The sequence below is a fragment of the Calonectris borealis genome, chromosome 11 (assembly GCF_964195595.1).
Source record: "Calonectris borealis chromosome 11, bCalBor7.hap1.2, whole genome shotgun sequence".
NCBI classification, from domain to species: Eukaryota; Metazoa; Chordata; class Aves; order Procellariiformes; family Procellariidae; genus Calonectris; species Calonectris borealis.
In genome coordinates, this window is record NC_134322.1 from 17,137,669 (window position 1) to 17,158,861 (window position 21,193).

General features: G+C 37.8%; 1 protein-coding gene across 1 annotated transcript in view; it reads right to left on the reverse strand.

Annotated features, from left to right (window-relative positions):
- THSD4 (thrombospondin type 1 domain containing 4) overlaps positions 1–21,193 on the reverse strand; it is a 307,104-nt gene that overhangs the window by 272,758 nt on the left and 13,153 nt on the right. Inside the window, exon 3 of the mRNA XM_075160230.1 lies at positions 13,326–13,768. Coding sequence (XP_075016331.1) covers positions 13,326–13,768 — 443 coding nt within the window. The remainder of the gene's footprint in view (positions 1–13,325; positions 13,769–21,193) is intronic.

The window sequence follows — 21,193 nt, forward strand, 5'->3', positions numbered from 1 at the left end:
GTCATTTACTTAACATTCTAGCTTTATGGCCACGTGGGGCTTTTAATCAATCTTCCTGGCTCAAGGATGTGTGAACAAGAGTGTTGATTTACCCTGGCAGATAAGCGACCAGCACTCTTGAGCTCTTTATACCTGTTATTGTGCTCTGTGACCGTCATGGTCATTGTTGAGGTAGGATTTTGGTAGTTACAGTAGAGAAAAGTAGTGTAATGTTTTTTGGCATTAAGGGAGGGAAAAAAGCTTCCTGTAAGTGGACAGGTGAAGAAAGAAAGAGAAATTATGAATGGGAATTATTTCAGAAGTTGAGACTAAAACCTGAGCACAGTTTTGTGTTGTGTTTTGTTTTCTTTTTTTTTTAATGGGCAAATAAATTGATTCCCCCTATGTTGCTGCTATTTTTAATTTTTAACATAACTCTTCATTTCTGAGCAAGAGCAAAACAAACAAAAAAACTTTCTTGAGATTTCTAGTCATATTCTGCACTCTGAAAACACTTTGGTATCATAGTTCTCATGAAGCATCTTAGATTTTGGAGCAAGTTGGTTCATCTTGGAAAACTGATACAACTCCTTATTTTTACTTGCTCTAGTGTCTAATGATTCTTACAGACAGCGGTTTTCTTCTCAACCTGACCACACCAAATTTGAAGCATCTGAGATACAAACCTTGGCAACAACTCCTGGCATTGAGAAAGTTACTGCCTCATCGCAGGGAGCACAGACTGCATGGGGTGCTGTTCGCAGCACTGGACAGAGGGTGGCAGGTCTACTGAAATTAGCCTTTCGAATTTATCATCTACAGTCAGGTTGCTTGCATTTTCACCAACAGGAGGAGAAAGCTGCTAATAACTGACCAATAAGCCATGTGCAGACCAGTGGAATGGTAGTAATATGCCTTTGTCCCAGCCTTCTGAATGCCAAATCCTTTGCAGGCACAAGCACCGGACTCTTCCACAGAGGAACACCTAGATGCATCGTCTGACCCACCTGGAAGAATTGCTGCTTGGCAAACTAGGAGAGGTCATGCAAAAGGTCAAAAATGAGACTGATGTTTGACTGTTCATCTCCAGTTCAGGGTCATGAATCGAACTGAAAAGAACTGAAGGACATGCAAGAAATGGTGACATAAACTAGGACTCTTCAACTTGGAAAAAATTATGAAATGGGCATACAGTAGTCTTAAACACAGAATGACTAGTATCTGAAAGAAGGACTCATGGTTGCAGGCAGCAAGTGTCTAAGAGCTGCTGGAATCTCATCAAATTATTTGCAAAAATTAGAAGAACTTGATTTTGAGGGAAGCCAGACTTTTTCCTTGTAAAATGGTTGATCACTGCAACAAACATACAACAAAAGCGCCTAAGAAGTGAAAGCAATAACAACATTCTTACTGTTAGTTCCTGTCTCATTTTGGCTTCTTTTTCTACACTGTAACTTGAAAATGTTGCTGGAGTCCCCACTGATGAAGAAATGAGGCACCATTTCTGGTAGCCTAAGTTTCCAGCACCCTTATGATGACATGCCCGTGATTGCACCAAGGCTCATCACGGGTGAGTCCACTCCTTTGCCTCTTCCCCTGTAACAGTTAGGGCCAGAATAACCCAAGACATTGCCATGTACCACTGAATACAAGTTTCAATTTGCTCAGGTTGTGCAGTAATTATGACCTGGAATTTTCATGGGAACTTCCTCTGAAATGGAAGGTTAACTTTTTGTAGCCGGGAACATCACATTTCTTTCAACATACAAACTTCTAGAAACAAAGCGTAACACACAACTTCTAATTATTAACATCTTTATCAGTGTTCATGCATTCATTTAAGCCAATATTGCCTGGACTGAAACTATTCCGAACACTGTCTGTTTTGCCTTAAAGCATCTTTCATTCACACTTGGCAACATCCTTATAAATTAGGAATGCAGTTTGTTGCAATGTAATAAAGAAGCTTGTAAAAATAGCTTGGTGGTAATTAACTTTTATAATTCTTGGGGAGTGTCAGGCAGAATTTATGATGTCATGCAGCAATGAGGGAGGGAGTGTTATGTAGGTCCATACACAATGAGAAGACAACGGGGAAAGGGGAATCAGGGAAAGGAAAGGGGGAGGAAAAACAGAAAAAAAATCTACCATTAACTTAATAATCAGAATTAAACTAACCTTGCTGACATTGTTTGCTTTATGCTAAATCAACTCAGCTTTGATCTGCTGGTAGGAGATGAAAGTAGGTCAAGCCCTCATGGCTTGTTGGGAGTTTTCAGTTGCCAGCAGGACTTTTTCTTACCTGTCATTCATTATGATTACCTGTATTCACTATAAGCCACATAACTCACTCCTCCCCACAGCATGGCTTGGAAGCTCCTCCTTAGTCTTTTTTTTTTTTTTTTTTAAAAAAAAAAAAATGCACACTATCATGACCCAGGTCAGAGGTGGGATGCACTCTCATTTAATGCAACAGGTAAAGGAGAAAAAAAGAATTAGCAAGTAACAGCACACCCGTAAGCCTTGTGCCTACTTAGCCAGACCTAAGCTAGGGTGAGATTTTGCAGCATTAGACTTTACATATCCAGGTATGCTAAAAACCAACAGTCATCCTTCTTAATGTAGCAATGGTTAAGAAGAGCATTTAAATAGGATGTTAAGTATGTGTTGCTACAGAAGTGGAGTGTATGAACTGCAGTCAACAGCTCTCAGACAAACGCTGAAAATCCAATTTGAGCAAGATCTAAGTTTTAGACTCCGAGTTTTAGACAACTTTGACAAAGCTTTTCCAGCAAGGTGTTAGATACTGTAAAGACAAGTCCATACAAGGATGAACCATACAAGTCCATGGTTCCCCAGCATTAATAGAAATAATTACAAGAGTCTGGCAGCAGAATGGAGCGCCTATATTCCTCCCACCAGCACAATTCCTAAAATAGCTGTATTTAGAAAGGATTCTAATATATTTCCAAAACCTGCAACATGCTGTACTGCACTGACATATCAAGGATATGACTGCATCAATACAAACTCTTCACATAGCCTATATGAAAACAGCAATAATGAATAATGCTTAGGTTCCTTTTGATAAACACGGTTCCTACAGAGCAGATATTGTTTATAGATGGATTTACTTAGGTATTAAAACCATAAGTTGCAACACCGATCATGAGAATGATTGCAGGGTTGAACTCCAATAGGTATGAGAAGTCAACCACTGGCACTAAGATACAAGCATTATCACGCTCAGAACTGAAGCAGTTAAAATAACACTTCACTGCTCATTTAACTATACAATAAATAGTTAAAAATCAAAAGAAACCCAACTCCCAGAAAGGAGAAAACATCAACTGTTTGAAAAACAGGTGACAGGAAAAAGAAGCCTGGGACCTTACTCTGCAGGATTACTCAATGTTTCTCACTTGTGTAAATCCAGTGCTCTTTTTGCACATGCTTAGGCCCTTCAGGAAGTTACCAGTTACCTTCTACATCAATCTTTGCAAAAGCACTCCCCTTTTCAGCTGAACCAAATAGGACTGTATTAGCAGAACAGTCATGCTAATTTTCCATTACCTGTAAATTAATATTCATAGTTGGAAATTTAATAGGTTTGTCAGGTGTACTTGCTTCTCAGGGTCCATACCGTCCTTAGATGTGCAGAGACAACTTAGGACTGGGGAGAGCTACATTCATATCCTACATCCGTTTCATTTAGAGAAAAGTTCCTCCTCCTAGATCAGCCAGATCAGCTCAGGTAGAGAAACAACATGCTCCCAGGTTTCTCATATGCTAGGGCAATTAATTTCACACAAGGCCTTTTGGCTGCCTATCTTTATGTCAGTCAGATTTTTGCCACTCCTGATCCACTCAAGTTAATAAAACTATTTAATGTGGGGCAAGCCTTTTATTTAATTGCTTCTAATAAAAAGATATCCATCAGCAATTGTCTACGATACTTTGCATGGAGAAAGGTCCTAAATACCCCTTCAAGAATTCGAAGCAACAGAAAGGAAAAAGTATCAAAAAGGCAAGGATAAGTAAATCTCACCAGCTCCATCACCTGTTAGGCTCTCTGGCTAAACTGTCTAGTATATCAAATAAACACTTAATAATAAAAAGTTATTCAGTTCTTTACTGGATTGAAGAAGAGAAAGGGGAATAAGAAGAGGAAAAGTAGTATTCAGCAATATATGCAGTCAGTTAGGATGAAGACTGCATGTACTATGGACAAGCAAAGAGGGAAAAATGCCACCAAGAACAAAGTTATCATCTAAAGGCAAATTACTGCTTAACATAAAAATATATGTTGAAAAGCAAGTAGCTGCATTAAGTGTTTCATGTCAGACCATAGCTAGTAGACATCTCTGATCTATTGTGTTCATCTCCAGTAGAGGCATAACAGCTGTTTAATGCAGATCTGGCAATCTTCTTTCTTTGGGCATAATTCTCATAAACACACACACTTCTCTCATTGTTCAGACAAATCTGTTTAGCACTTTGATAACAAAAATGATGGGCCCTTTTAAACTTAAGCCAACCTAAATCCATTATTGAATTTTAAAATACATTTGCCCAGACAAGTATGAAAATCAGGTTTAGTGTAATGATTGTAGCAAACATTTTAAAATAATTATTATTAGCTAGTATTGGTCTAATTATTAACAATTTCTCTCATGCTGAGGATAAGCCAGCTGAGAATAGTGAGAACTGGCCCCTCACAGCACATTTTGAGTGACAAAAAGGAATTTTGTTGTAGTAGCTTTTTCTAATTTTAGCCATAAGCATACGTGTGCCTTGGTCGGCAAATAAATGCATTATCACTGTCTCAGAGTTTATGCTAAGAACAATGCTTTGAACCTCAAGTGTTCTTGAGGTTCACTAAGAATGAAGTACTTTCGGAGCTGGTGGGCTGGTTATTTATATTGAATAGAAACCCTCTTTGAACCAAGGATATGCAGCGTCTTTAAAAAACACAAGTAAGATTACAGATTTCCTGGGCCTCCACCTGTTCTCTTAAGTGCTCTTTACAAAGCCTCTCTCCAACATACCTTTTTCATTTTTCCCCTTTTTTCATCACTTCTTTTCTCCTTACATTTCTCCCACTGTTCTCTAAACAGAGGTTCCCTGGCTCACTTCCAGCTGAAGCATAACTCATTTCCTTTCTCTTCTGATGTCAGACAGAATAAAGAATGTATTTTACATGAGGTTTGCAGCATTTCATTCAACTTATCTCCTAGTATCAAAATATTTCTTCTCTTGTAAATGAAAAACTGCAAGGTTGAACATTAGCAAAAACTCTCATTTATGACACCATGGAAGACTCGTCGTCCTACTGTTGGAATCTTTTCTTAGAATGAACCCAAAGAAACTGCCAATTTCCCTCATTTTTAATTCAAACCTTTCACACTCTTTTCTCAAGGAGTAATGTAATGTTCTAGGAAGGTGACAGCCTTCAGCTACCAGTTCCACCAGGGATGAGGAGGAAAAACTGCGCAAGAATTGCAGGCTTCATGATATTTTTTTTCAAAAATTTTCTCTTGTCTATTGGCAAAAATTATTGCATGAGCAGAGGAAGACGGTTTTCTTCCCTGTATGCCCAGCCAGAACAACCACCGTAATGAAAGACAACAGAATCTCATCACAGAGCATTTGGATAGGTGTGAAACCAACACTTAGCACCTTCTTTTAATTTTGTTGAGAGTTTGGTCGAGTTTGAAGCTTTTTTCAAAATCTTCAGAGGCTTGCTTTACTAGCCATCCTGTCCTGGAATTAACAGATAAATCCTCTAATACGCTAAGGAAACTCATCTCCTCAGTGAGTCTGGTCTAACAGCACATGTAGCCTGATGCTGCTCTGGGTACCCAGGACCCAAGCATCCCCCAGGTTCCTGCCTATTCTTCTCACTTGTGAACTAAGCAGTTGCCTATAATCTAATCTCTGAAGTGTTGCTGGATGTATTTTTGTCCTGTTACCAACACAGCAATCACTCCACAGCTAGCACCTACTCAAGTTGAACTTAATAGTGATCTATCATCAGAAACAGAGGTTCTATGTGCAAGATGAAAGTGGGAGAAAAGACAGAAGAAAGAGTACAAATACAATTTATAGCTTTATTTCCCAAAAAATATTCCACATTATGTACCTGCAAAATATCTTTTAAATTATACTGATCTGTGCTTCTGCATTGCAGTTATTAATTTCTCTTAAAAAAATGCTCCAAAAGTGTGTTTCTTTGATTCCCACTAGAAATTTAGTTCTAAAGGTGCTCAGTCCCCTTAAAACCTTATCAAAAGCTCTTTAGCTTAAATTTAAGTCCTACTACCCATCATGGTTTTAACAGGACTATACACACGCTCAAGTTAGTAGGCCAAATCCTCTAACTAAATCAATTACATATATTCTAACTTAATTAAATCTATTTCTGTGGATAAGTATACCAAGATTTAAGCTAATATTTTAGATCATAGCAAAATATCTATTTAGCAGCATTACGTTACTGTAATTGACAGCTTTTAAAGCGCACTACCCATTTACATACAGCTCAAGTATTTAATATAGAGTTGCCTTGATTTTGTTTCTGAAGAATTGAAAGTGACTTATTAGCTATTCCTGTCAGCAATGAAGTTATTGAAATGTCACTCCAATATTTAAAATGTAATTAAGAAAAAAATAAAGGGAGACCAAGAAGTCTTTGCAGACACAAAACTTCAAATGGAAAAAACAGGTCCTATTCACATAAGTTTCTGTTAACAGGATAGGTACGGGTATACATATTTTAATGTACTTTATTATTTTTATTACTCCTAAAATAGTATCCTTAAAATAATTTCAGATATACATTTTTAATCCCTGGCACTTCCTCCATAATTCAAAACTGTAACTGGCCTACAACAGTCCTATTCAATCACTTACTTTCCAGCCCTCCTACTGCTTTTAATTTTCTTTCATGTTTTATATATTCTTAGGCACACAGTTAACAAGGTTGACTTTAAAAAGACTGTCCACTGTTCATGCATTTTTGGCCCCCTTTTCTTAAGTTTAAGTCACAAAATAAACTGTCTTATCCTGGTCATAACTGCTATCAAGTTTATACCTCACAGTATTTTAGCAGATTCTTTCACAAGAATCATTTTTAACAAAAATGAATGATTTACTGGTTCTGGGAATATATTTCCATCCACTCAAAAGGGAGAGCTCTCAACAGTCAGGTTGATTCACATCAAAAGCCATGTATCACCTCTCAGTACTGTACCATAGCCCTCTGCAGCTTTGCATTCCACGTACTCACTTTTCACCAGTTCTAAATCAATCTGGAGAAGATCACTTAAACAGGAATGAAAAAGGCAGCCCTCTGACTCTGTTTTATGTTATGAAAATGCTGACCTAGAAAATAGCCTTAAAGTGGTGAGCGGTTATCTTTGTCAAATGTTTGGTCACGAGAGTTAAACCACTCCTTCTGAGAGTATATCGCACACTGGAAAGCAGAGCCATCATCACAAACTTCTTTTGCCACATTATAGCATATTATTTACACTTCATCAGCACATTTCATTGCAATTAAATTGGTGTAGGCATTCACTTCATTTTACTGATTTTCATTATCAAGGTAACTAAAACAATGGAACTAACTGGTTTTGTTCACATTTTTGTAACTTTGGTAACCACACCATGATTTGTGGATATTCACTACTTCCCATGTATTATATATGCATATAAGTATTAAAACTATTGTGAGCATATTTGACCTAAAAATTTCAACTGCTAGAAGACACAGAGTAACCAACTATACCTAAAATGTGCATCTTCTATAGGAAAATGGATTATACCACAGGAGTGATTCTTCTCTCATTTCTGTATTATATTAGGGGTAAAAAATATTTACACTTTTCTGACAGAGTAGAATTAATGAATAAGGTCACTAAGTAAATTGCCTCTTGGGAACAGGTTTAATTAATTAGATTAATATAAGAGAGAGACATGTGGACTACCTTAAATGAAATTTTCCATCCTGAGATCACCATCCTGAGATACCCCAGTCTAGCATAGTTGCAATACGCCCAGTACAGTAACTTACTATATTGGCTTTTGCTGATCTCCGGCAAGTGCTATACAACCTCATTTATGTCACTTTCAACACTGAGATAGGATTCCAGAATTTGAACCCAAATACTACAGTCCTCTTCTTCTATGAGTTGAATGACGCCTCTGATCCCAGGAAATTTAGTTACAAGTCTACAAGTTTTTCCCCATAGCTTCATCTTTAAGGTTTGATTGAATAATATAACCATGCAGTTGGCAGGTAAAACAGCAGAAATTCAATGCAACTAACCACAGAACTCTGCTGAGATGCATTACAACTGTGATGGGACCTTTGTTGTGTTTCTATCCTTTACTGACCGGGCAATAATTCATTGGTAAAATGCACTGTCTCACATCTGACTGAAGGCTAGCAGCGTTCTCACTTCCCCTCCCCTCCTTCAGTCAACCCACTTCAGGAAGGGTTGAAATGTTCAGCAGTAAGATTAAGAAAGCTTCTTGGGTGGCTTGCAATTACAGTATCATGCTAGCTTTTTATTTTTGGTAATACTATTCAAAGCGTACTCACAGTAGCATAATAAAAATTGATAGTAATTAGGTAATAATAAGTGAGACCTAGAGCATATCAGAGGGATTAATAACCAGATGAGAGGTGGGACAGCACAAAGTCAACCTGAGGCCACAACCACCCCAGCTAGCTATTCATTTTGCCAGGAAATACCTCACGTGATCTTTATTGCTATTACAACCTGTTTGGAATTTTATTCAGAAGGAAAATAAACATCTTTCTCGTATGGCTTTAAATCCCTCAAGTGCTACCAAAATGAATTCTTTGATTACTGCTGCTGCTGCTCTTAGATTTTTCTGGAAAATTTATCCTCAGAAAAGGATCAAACCCTTCTCCGTCTGTCTATCTCCTGCACCCACACCAACCCACAATAAGCTTTTATAACCATATTGGGTTTGGGGTAAAATGCATCACATTTTCATTCTATTAGAGAAATAATGAAAGAAGGGATAGTTAAGTACTTGAGCTGGGTTTCGTTCCAAATAGTAAGAAAAGCAAACACTCATGCCAATAAATATAAAGCCGCAGAACTTGAGAGAAAAATACTTTCTCTTCTTGAACCTGAAGGTCCAGCAATCACACATTCATCCACCTCTGCGAACTGGAACTGACTAGAACAGGTCACAAAAATTACATCAGAACACGCAGCTAATGATGCTTAAATTGGGTAAGGAAATAACAACTGAATTGTCCCTTTAAAGGTTAATTGTAGACCTGCCAGCTGAGTGACCTACATTTGCCTGGTCAAAGCACCTGTGAGAGGGGGCAAAAGAAAGACTTTCAGAAAGGAAATTCTGTTTTGACATTAAACGATACACTCTTCCTTTCCATTGCTCACAGGCCTAGAAATGCAAACTGACCCTATACTGGGTACAAAGCGGCACAGCAGCCTTTCACGTCAGCTGCTGGCAGCAGAATAAAGACCACAGAGCTATAGCTGTGTGAGAAGTTGATGATTTTTGGATTATTTCCTCAGTGCAAATCTTTCCTCTCATTCCTCTTCCAAATACAAAAAGAGCTTTAAGGATGCCCGTTCCTTTCCTTATTAACATATTTCTTTAAACTTGCACTATTTATGCAAGCCTGCTTTACTTATTTCATTATTCTGGTGATAAATGTAATTTTTTCTTTCTGCTCCTAAGAACCACATGCATGTTGTGCTTACAAGTGGACACAGAAGTTTTGCCATTCCACCACGGAAGTCCACTTGTAGAGAAAGTGAAGGTGGCAGTTGTAAGCATCCTAACACTCAGCACATCTATGTAAAATTGTGGTTTTGTCTTCTCTATCACCAAAATAGAGAATTGGAAATGCAACATTTAAGAAGTACTAAAACCTAGTCCATGAATGATATTTCCTGTCAAGATGTGTTTTCTCTCTTAAAGCATGTTACCCTTTGCACGCCCTTATTACTTTTCCGTATGTGCCTCTCTATAAAGATGTCTAAATGCTTTGATATTTTTTCACTATCTCCTCATTCCTGTTTGTTCTTATTGTATGGTATGCTCCAAGCATTTTATCTAGGTGAAATAAAAAACAAGGCTGTGCTAATGGGAACTCAACCCTTCAAAGCTGAGAAGAGCTCCTTTCCTTTGCCAGCAGACAACCCAGAGAACCAGCAGCTTTCTTTTTGTGTTTCCACCCTCATTTCAGTGGCTGACTATAATTTCCTAAAACATTTCAATTATGCAAGAACTCTACTTACAGCATTATGATAAAAAGGGGAGCACTTATACTTTTTAAATTAGGCTTCTAATTGTAGGTATCTCAAAGCTCGCTCTCTGTGAGCATCATGTGCAGCCCTGGTTTCTAAAGCCTAACTGAATCACATGTGAATTAACTTTCTAAAGCAGAAAATGTGAATATCCTCTTCACAGACAAGGTATGTCAAAATTTATGATATATAAATTATATTTTGAATTTTGCTAAAGAAACAGAACAGTTCTTTGTCAGCTGCCTGGAAGCAGGCAGAGAACTTTTCCACTTGTTGCTAAATGATACAAACGTATTTGGCTGCTTTGAAGGACTGCTATTGCTGTCAAAACATATTTGCTTTGGAAGCCATCCAATTTCATCTTACTATGCTCTCAAATGTGAGCTTATCTCAGTCACAAATGTCCATTCCTCTTTTATGGTCTTATGGAAGTCTGCTAAAATTACAACTTTTATATAAAGTCCAGTACAGTAAATAGGAATACCCCCAAAAAGTTTCCACTGACTGTACATATTGTGAAAACACAGATGATTTTTTTTTTAATAGCCTGACACCAACTTCCAATATCACCCATTTAGTGAACGTTGAACACTGTTCTACAGTATAAAAATCACGTCTAGAGTAACTTACATTTTGAAATCCATTTTCCATATATCTGATAGGACCAGTAACCTCCTTTGTAAAAAGGTTTGTACTCTGGATTTTGTAAATTAAGGAAAACTATTAGGTTTGTCATTCTAATAATTTCACTTTCAAATAACCTTTTTTTTTCTCATTCTGCTTTTACAGTCACCACCAAAGAATCTGAAAGTTATGCAATTCAACAGGATTTAAAGCCACTAGGGACCCTCCTAACACAAGATGGAAATAACTTATTACGCAAATAGGATTAAAACACTGACCTTGAATCCACAGTCTTTTGCCAAGGGGCAGTGTGTGTGTGGGTGGAAAATCAACTGTGGTACAGAAGCTTGCACTGTGCTTAGGAAAGCACAAGAATTTTCAAAAGAAAGGCCTCCATCACACAGGAAAGTGGAGGCACAATGGACATTATGATCACTTTAATATTTCATACGGCAAGGCATTTATTAGGAAATAACATAGCTTCGTTTCTGCACACAGTCAATATTATTTTCTGCTCGTTGTCCTCTCGTGTTCCAGTCATAACTGCAGCGATTGTTTCAAACTGTTCCAGTCTCTCCTGGCCTGCAGAGGCCACCACAGCAGCAAGGGATAGCCTGCAGCGATGGAAGCCCAGCTGTGCCAGCAGCCTGGCAGCAGGTCTGCTGCAGGGGCCAGGCCAGCTGGGATTCCCTTGGAGACTGAGGGTGCCAAGAGGCTGGAGCAAACAGGCTTTGAATGACTTTGTGCTGATGGTTCAAGGCCAGGCTTCCAATATTAGTAATAACCCAGCTATGTACCACAACCTCTATCCGTTACGCTGCACAGCTGAGAACAGAAGTGCATTATAGTAAATGATTAAGTAGGAAAACAGAAAAAAGAAAATATTACCTTTTTCTCAATACAATCATGTTAACATTGCTACTAAAAGCCTGCCTCTGGCATTCTCTGAATTTTTATAAGATCATCAGTGCCATACTGAAGTTCTACTCAATAGGTCTAGGCTATCTATCTGCATGGGTTCGAAAGAAAGACAAAGCAGTGATTGAAGGAAATGGCCAACACCTAAGAAGATCAACATCTGAACAGCTGGTCCCGCTTTTTGAAATTTATGCTTCACTAAGACAAACAGGAGGCTAACAGGTTAATTTCTATTTTCAAATACTCTTTCAGACGGAGAGAGTTTCTTGCAGGGGCTGAGGATGTCTTGATCACCAGCAACAGAGAGTCCTACTGTCTTATTCCAGTCAGGCTGGAATATTGCCTCAAGGTAATATTCTTTTTTTATGTGTGGGTCAGCAAGATGTCTTTAAAAAGGGAATTACAGTTGACTGCTTCACCTAAGAATCTAAAAGAAGCAGATAATATGAAGGAGGGTTTTTTGGTTTTGTTTTTTGGGTTCTTTTTTTGTTTGGTTTGGGGTTTTTTGTTAACTACCCACAAAAAAAAAATCTCTCCATGCATCTCCCAGGAGAAGGCTGAGAGGGAAAGAACCAGAGAACTGCTGGAATACATATTCTGAGGAAAGACAGACAGAATAGAGACATTTCAGCAGCACTCCCTCCCAGGGGATCTCCATGCCCATTCTCCTCAGTTTCCAATATGGAAACACATCTATTTTCCTTTCATACATATATAAAAAAAACTGATAGATTAGTATCTAAGAAGAGAAAAAAGTGTTTCTCCAGAAATTGGAGAATTAATTGGAATTAATTGTAACAGCACAGCTTCATCCAGCCTTAAAGACTGAACAGCTAATATTATGAAATTAATATAAACATATACCGTGTTTAAAATATTTTATGTATTAAACAACCACATTTTTTCAGTTTCATCAAAGAGCAAATTTTGCTAAAAGACATGGTAGAAAACAAAAAAGGGAAAAAAGAAAACAAAAAACCCATAAACATAAACTCCCTGAAAAAATACAAAAAAACCTAGAGTTTTGATTAGGAAAAAAGTGATCAGACAGTTGGCCATTCTTTATGAAAAAAAGTTCAACTAATCTTTTTTTCAACCAATTAAAATCAGAATGGCTGTTGAAGTTAAGAATCAAATTATGGAACTGTTATTTGTTCTGATTTTTATTAGTCAAGATGGAAATGTCAAATGAGAGCATAGGAGAAAAGGAAAGATATCTCAATAAATCGTAAAACAATTCTTAAAGGGAAATAAGATAACCTGCCTAGTACAACTGCAGAATAATTATATCTGTCCTTGGATATTATCGCATAAGTAGTCAACAGGGAGGATGGCCTTCCACAGAAGATGGTAAACATTGTAGAAGTCAGTCTTAGTGTTCAATAACTTTTCCATAAGTATTAAAAAATATCAACTCTAATCTGACATGTCATTCTTAAGATACAACATTCATAGCAAGAATAAAACGTGTGCATAGACACATACCTCTTTTCTGGCTTGGCGTTCTGCCTCTGGGACTGAGAATGCCTGCTGCCTCTCAATGCTCCTCTGCTCAGATGGCTGTTATTTCGGCCTCCAGAAGAAGCAGAGGCCCGAAGGCCAGCCCAAAGCTGCTCTTCATTCCTGTGAAGTGGCACAGACGTACGGATGGCAGAAATGACATGGCCAGGATAAGCAGTCAGGGAGTCCTCGCGGTGGCGGGAATTCTGATGAGCGAGAGTTCTCTCTGAGGCTGGGTACTGCCGCCCTGGCCTTCGGTAGCCCCTCTCACGGTAATAGGCTGGGAGGCAGGGCCGTGTTTGCTCCATCACCCCACCGCTGCAGCTCCGAGAGCAGGCAGACCAGGGGCCCCAACTTCCCCACATGCCTGGGATTCCTGCACCGCTATCCTCAGATGCATCTCTTTGCTCTTCTATCCTCTGGGGAACCTGTAGACACAATAGATTGACTTAGGAACAAGAATTCACACTGTAATACAAGGAGAGCACTACTATCCTTTTTAAGGCATTCACTCTGCAGTCACAAGTGAAACTGAATGACACAGGAAGTAATTTGTCTTATTCATTCCCTGTCAGGCGGCTGCCTATTCTGCCAGTACAGGGGGAGGTCTCCTACAGCCATCAACCATTCAGACCAAAAGTATTTGTCAGACTATCTGGATAGGAATAGATTTTCTTTAGTTCTCGGCAATGGAAAACATCGCGTAATGCAAAGCTTGGAAATGTGGAGATTGAAAACTGTTATAATATTAGCAAAGTCAGGCAGTCATTTTTGGTGACGAACTTGGGTCAACAGAAACTGACTGCTCTCTTCCACTCTGATGCCTCAACAATGGAGATTGCTAGTGGTTGCAATAATATTTCAGGAATTCCCATCTAATGTGGAACTTTTTAGGAAAGCAATTGCGTAAGAGGACAGGCTGATTTCCAACCAGCCAAAAATACCGCAATAGTTAACTCTCATATTACTACTTTTCCCCCACCTCCCATATTAATGCTTCAAGGAAAAGAGCTATTCAAGACGACCTGCCCAATCCTACATTCACAGAAATCCCCATCAAATTCAATAAAAAACAGGACAAATTGTTGGCCTCGGGTGTTCGGTGCCACTTAGCCCATACTCACCATTCAGCAGCACAGGGAAAGCGAAACAAAGAAGAACCCCAAAGAGAGGGGGGGTTTCTCTTGAAGGAAGCTAGGAAGGATTAGGAAGGGCAGGAACTGTTACTGTAAGGAGAGTTAATCCCTCAAGCTGTGGCCAAATATTTAAATATCCCGACCTTGTGATTGGCAAGGTATCAGCACAGCCTAGAAGTTACAACCACCCATCCCCATCTCCCTGTGGACCTGTGCCCCATGCTTTACCCATTCCTGGAGCTAGATATAGTCAGGATTTCTCAATGTTTCGCACTGGGCAGAGTGCTTAATTTTGTTGCACAGAAATTAGATCCATTTTCATTAAACACATAGTTTTTCTCTGCTTCCCTTGTCCAACTGGCTGAATCACAAGTTTTCAAAGCAGGCTTCCAATGTCTGATCCTCACAATTATTAATATGCAGAACGTTCTTTTAAATGAGCATCCTTTAATAGTTTGTTTATATTCTGGATAACCTTTGTACCAAAACAAGCACACACGCATATCAATTCAATTAGGAGACAAAAAAAGGCACTGTCCACAAATGCTTGCCATACCTCTCCAGCCCTATTCAAGTGTGTATCTACCTCCAAATGAGCTTTGGAAAGACAGCTTTGTTTGTCTGTATGTCACTTCTCCCCCCTTCAAAGGATGACCTCCTAAACACGTAACTTCCATTAATAATTTTGCCTCAAACATTATTGTATAATAGCAAAAGATTAACATCTACATACTTTGCCTCTAGTTGCAGATAACATGCACAATCACTAACTGAATTGCAAACCACCTATGCCAGTGAGCATACATTACTGATCAGCTAGCTATAAAAATGGCAGGCTTTGGTGGAATGTGGTTTGCAAACATGGGTTGAATACACCATTACAATATGAAAAGCCAAGCCAGCGCAGGGTTTGTGGTGCTGCTGTGTAACAGTCAGTTGTGGTCTACATAATCTGAAACATTTCCCCCCTCTGAGGTTGCTCTCATACTTTCATCACCAACCACAGAAAAAACTGCATTTAATTATAACTTGTGAATAATAAAAAGCATCTGCATTAGCGTGATATGTTACCCATTTCTCCAATGTTATTTGAAAACAGGAGCAGATGTCTCTGTATTTAATAGGTCTTTTTTCTGTGGGTACCCCATTTGGCATCAGCCTTTTAAATCCAATAGCTTGTACAACCTAATACCGCATAATGTCGAAATTATGAATAACATGCAACAAGGTTTTGGTTTCTGGCTGTTACATTTGCTTTCATATCCAACAACAGAACACCACTAGCTCACAATTTGACCAACTAAACAAGCTATTCTTCAGTTTGTGATTTTTTCAGTGAATATTCACTGTTCATACTTATACTACACATTAATGTAGCTCTACCACAGAAATAAAGTGGTAACAGTTACACACAGAGACACTGCTCTGGTCTGACCCCAGTTTGCAGTAAAGTTTACTTTCTATAAAACTAATAGTCCTTTGTTATCAGACAAGTCAGGTTTCATTTGTCTGGACTGTTCCTTAAACATTTCTATGGTGGTTCAGTACACCTTTTTTTATAAAGCCAAAGACACTCATGCAGGCAACAACTAAAATCTATTAGTCTACAAGCAGCTCAAGTCACCACTAACGTAAGTATTTCATTATGCAGAAATAGAAACTGATATAATAGTGACAAGTGTTGACCTGTTGTAAAGAGAACTTTCTGGCTGCCAAACTTCATTGCAGCAAGAATTGTTTCAGATAAAATGATACTTTAAATGACTGAAGGCAATGTAAAGTAATTTCACACCCCTTAATCTTCACAGTAAAAGAGTTCTAGACATAGCACAAGAAGGTTTAATCTAGCTAGTTAAGTAAGAACATAATAATAAAACTGACAAAAAAGTAAAAACATAATGTCTTATACTGATGTACAAATTAATCAATACTAGTTAGTTACAAGATGACAAAATTCTGAGATGGGAATTTTCAGTAGCAAATCAGGTTATGCACTTCTATTTTTAATTAAGGTCTCTGTTTTCTTACTTTGAGAAAGACGGGGGCTACAGACAAATCTTTAGAGAAAGACGACATGTGATTAATGGCATAATCTACTCAGTGAAACCTCCTACGAAAGACCTAATAAATTGAAGCTGCTTAGCTTAAGGAATGGAAAACATAGGGAGCAATAGTAAGTCTTCCAAACAGTTTACATAAATAAATACAAAAAGCTGTTCATTTTCTCTTTGCAGCAAATTGTTCTCCATGTCTATAGCCAACACACAAGTAACAGCGGATTTAAATTTAATCAGAGGTGATCCAAATTAGGTAGTAGGAAAAACTACTTAGTGGAAAGGCAAACAAAGCACAGGAACAGATTGCCTGAGATGATCCTGGCAGCTCGGAGGCCGATCCCGAACCTCTACCAGGAACAACCAAGGTATAACTGATCCTTCCCCCAGGCAGAGGACCTGAACTACAGGACTCACAGGTCACTTCCCATCCTTTGGTCCTGTGACTTCCAAGTTACGTTGTAGCCAGTAATGAATTCTACCACAGCCTAGGATATAGCCAAGAAATTACAGGTAGCTACGGGAGACAGCTGAAGTATTCCAGAATATCTCAGAAACCACATATTCAGAGATTCCTGATGCTAGGTCCCTCCTCCTTTCCCTTTAAAAATTACCCATTAAACAGCACACTTTCTAAAGGGAAGAGTTTGAGCCCAACTGGGGAACAAGTGAACTGCATACTGAATTTTCCTTGCCAAGTTAAGTCATGAAAGTAATTTCTTTAATACAATCACATAGCCTGCAAAAGGGAGAGATCAACTAACCCATTTAACCTACTTCCCTATAGTTCATGATTGATTCCTTCTCTAGGTGACCTAGTAATATTCATTCTAACTATAAATGCACCATCAAAAAGATTTCTATCTACTGCAAGTTAATCAACCACCAAATATTTTGCTCTACAAACTCAGTCTATTTTTCCCCTTAATTTCACCCCATAATTCTAGCCCTTTCTTTCTTTCCTACGCATTTTTCAGTTATTTGGCAGTTATTTGTAAGTGGAAGTAATACATTTCACTAGGTACAGCTATATAGTAAACAATGTAAAGAAAAGTAAGACAAGCTTTCAGGTGTGCAAGTGCTTGCAATTTCTACACCTGCACCAACTCCTATCAAGCTCCTATCAAAGATTCTTCAAATCAGAAATTTTCTTCATAATGACTGTTATGCACCAAATATCTTCCAATCTGTCACCTTTCCAGAGGTGAGTGGCAAACTGAATTGAGGCTAGATTTTTAGAAGGGTAGTTGCAGGGTCGCTCTTCTTCCTTTACATATCAGCACTCTGCATCCCCTTCTGTTCTTTTTCCCCAGGTTTCTTGTATTTTGCTAGTTTGCTACTTTTGTAAACAGGAGCTGCATTACATTCAGGTTTTATTCTGACAGTCGTCTTTTTCAAATTAGGCAGAGTTTCTAAAACAGTTTGTTGGGTTTTTTTTCCCCCAAAAACATCATTCATACATAGAATAAATATGAGGTCAGTGTGTAAAAAGCACATAAAGACTAAAACTTCAGAAAGTACTTTATTTACCTAAATGAACTGGCTGAACCGAAAACAAACAAAAAGCCAGAAAACCACCCTTATTTTGAGAGGTCACAAATGACCCGATTTAATAGGAACCTATTAGAAACTCAGAACTTCACAATATTGGGATCATTTATTTAGAAATAATGTAAGAGAAAAACATCAATACCAGCCCAAGGACTGTTTCAGGCACAGTGAAGCAGATAAGAGATTTCCCCAAAATCTTAATGAGAATACCACTATGGGCAGGCAGTCTATGGAACAATGTAATTTCAATTTTATTTTTTCGCTTTCTAAATGATACTAAGAATCTTCCTGTTTCTTGGAGGTTTGGTTTTTTCCCTCCCTGTTTGTTTGGGTTTTGTTTGTTTATAAATTGGTTTGTTGTAAAAGATCTGTAAGAATAATACTTGTGATTTAAGTTACTGTTTTTGAACACCAAACAGAGCAAGCTAATAAACTTATTAAGACAGCAGAAGTTAACACAGAAAAGAGGGAGATGTTTATCCACATGGCAGGCAAGAAAACAAATTCTAATTCCTCTGTTTTCTTTCATTTTCACCATGTCCATGCAACATGCATCATATTTGCTTCCTTGGGTTAACTAATCAAGTTAAGAAAGACAATTAAAAACATATCACCAAAATCTTCTCTCAAATGAACTGTGTACAACTCCTGTGGACTTAATGCTAACCAGGCATTTGTTTTGTTCTGCATCTGAACCTTCAGTACTGATTCCATGCAGAACTAAGTAAATGCACAGGGAACATTTAAGTCCATGAAATTTAATCCTAAATGCGGAACTAAAAATCCACAACTAGCATTCAACATTACCATGAATTATAGAGGAACTATAGTGCAATTAAGTTTGTTTGATTTTTAGATATTTCACACACACATTTTACTTACCTTCAATGCAGCACACATGAGTATGTAGATTACACAGTTACAAAAACTCTGTATATCATGGGTAATAAAGTGAAAAAAACTGAAAGCAGAATACTTTAGAATACTATGTCTCTTGCTTCCTTAATTACATACACTATTTTTTTATGTTCTGGGGGAAAACAAACAAACAAAACAAAACTGACATTAAATTCTTTACTTGCTTACTTCCAAATTTTAAGGATTTCAGAAATTTAAAGTTACCCTATAGAATTTTAACATGTTTAGTAGCTTTTAGGCAGACTAATTCTCCATTAAATCACTGCCTAATGCAATAGTTGTCATTCCTGTAGCTTTAGATTTATGACAAGCATTGAGTCTTTCCTCACTTTTACTATATTACCTTAGATCTTATTGAATTAAACATGCTACCAGTAAATTGACATAGATTGCATTTTAAATAGAAAAATAGTTTATCTTGAATTCATATAATTCAGCAATCACTCTGATCCTGAATCAAAAATTCCAGCAAAAACTAGGAGTGCAGAAGCTATTGAAATACAATGTAAATTTCTAGTACCACCTCTGTCAGAATTTAGAAATAAGCTCCACATCAGCAGTTGTTGAAACTATACTATGCAAGAATGTCCCTGAAGAGGAAATATCACTAGAACTGAAAGCCACAAGTATTTCCAATGTAACTAGTTGTGTGTGAAGACAATGCCTTACAATGCAGTACTGATCTGACAAACGCTTTTAAATACTGTAGGATACTTCATCCTATTAAACTATAGCTTACATTCAAATTAACTGTTCAGAAAAGTAGAAAAAAAAGTGGATAGAAGAAAAAAAGGAAGAAACAAAGGTTTAGGGAACAGTGTAAGAACGAGGACATGTTCAGAGACATCCACGGAACCTCTGCTTCCAGGTAATCAGTAATTTAAGGGCCTCCTTAAGCTAAACACCATATTCAAACTGTTTTTCTTACCCACTACCAGACTTAATCTCCATGAATACAATTAATCCCTTTTTTAGCATATTTCTAATCTTGGCTTCCAAAAGATTTGATGTTTTACATTGAAAAAGTGCTTCCTTCCCCTCTGGTTAAACATGCAGCCTGACAATTTCACTGTCTCTTCCAAATTTTTTCATTGTGATAAATGAAGAATGAGCATTCTGTATTGTCCTTCACCATATCATGATGTTTGATTTGAAATCACTAACACAATCCAACTCCAGGATCTGTCTCTGAAATTCAGCAGTCCTAATATGTTCAGTCTCTTTTTGTAAGGAAAACAGGCCAGAGTTTGGACTGTCCTCATTCTCAGCACCTTTTCCACTCCTATATTTTGACATGAGTGTGCAATGCTGCAAACAGTACTCCAAATGTGAATTAATGATGGACTTTCACAGTAGTAATGATCATAATGCAGTATATACCTTTTAACCAGCTACGTAATTGAGTAAGCTGCTATAGCCACAGCCAATGCTACTAAGTATTTTGCAGATACTGAGCATGTTATAGTAGTCCAAATGCAAAACTGGAAAGGGATACAAGACAATGGCAAGCTTTAAACCTGGAGATATCTAAACCAAATCAGACATTTCTGGTTTTTTCCAATTTCAGTTTAGATACAATAATGTTATGTTTCATAGATTTAATTTCTTACATGTTATCCAGTAATTCTTTTTCCTGGTTAAACGCCCTGAATTGAAATGGATTCATAAACAAATTAACTACATCATATTCCTAATTATACCTCTGAAAGGGATGTAACAGGCATGTGTGTTTTGCAAAGCTTTATGGTATTACTTTCACCCAAAGGCAAAGAAATTGTATCCAGAAGAACATTTTATCAGCTCAGACAAATGCTACCAATGGTATTCACTCAGTAAACTCACGTTCATGTGCTGGATGCAAAGTGGAATTAACAGAAGTCAGCATTTTACTTTAAACTACTACTATCATATTTGTCCTGTGCCTCCCAGAGGAAAGAGCCCTAATTCTGTTAATATTCCTCAACAACCTTCAGGCTTTAGGCATTCTTTCATTGTCCCTTCCATGGTCCTTCTTCTCATTACACCACACATAATAACCCATGCTATGACACCAAACTGTCACTATCATTATTAAGGGAGTGTCAAGGCACTTGGAAAACATGACCTCTTCTTATTTACTCCATTACCCCAGAGTCGCACCTCCTTTATTTTATAGTTCTGACTGATTAAAGATTTCGCTAGAGCACAGCCTGTC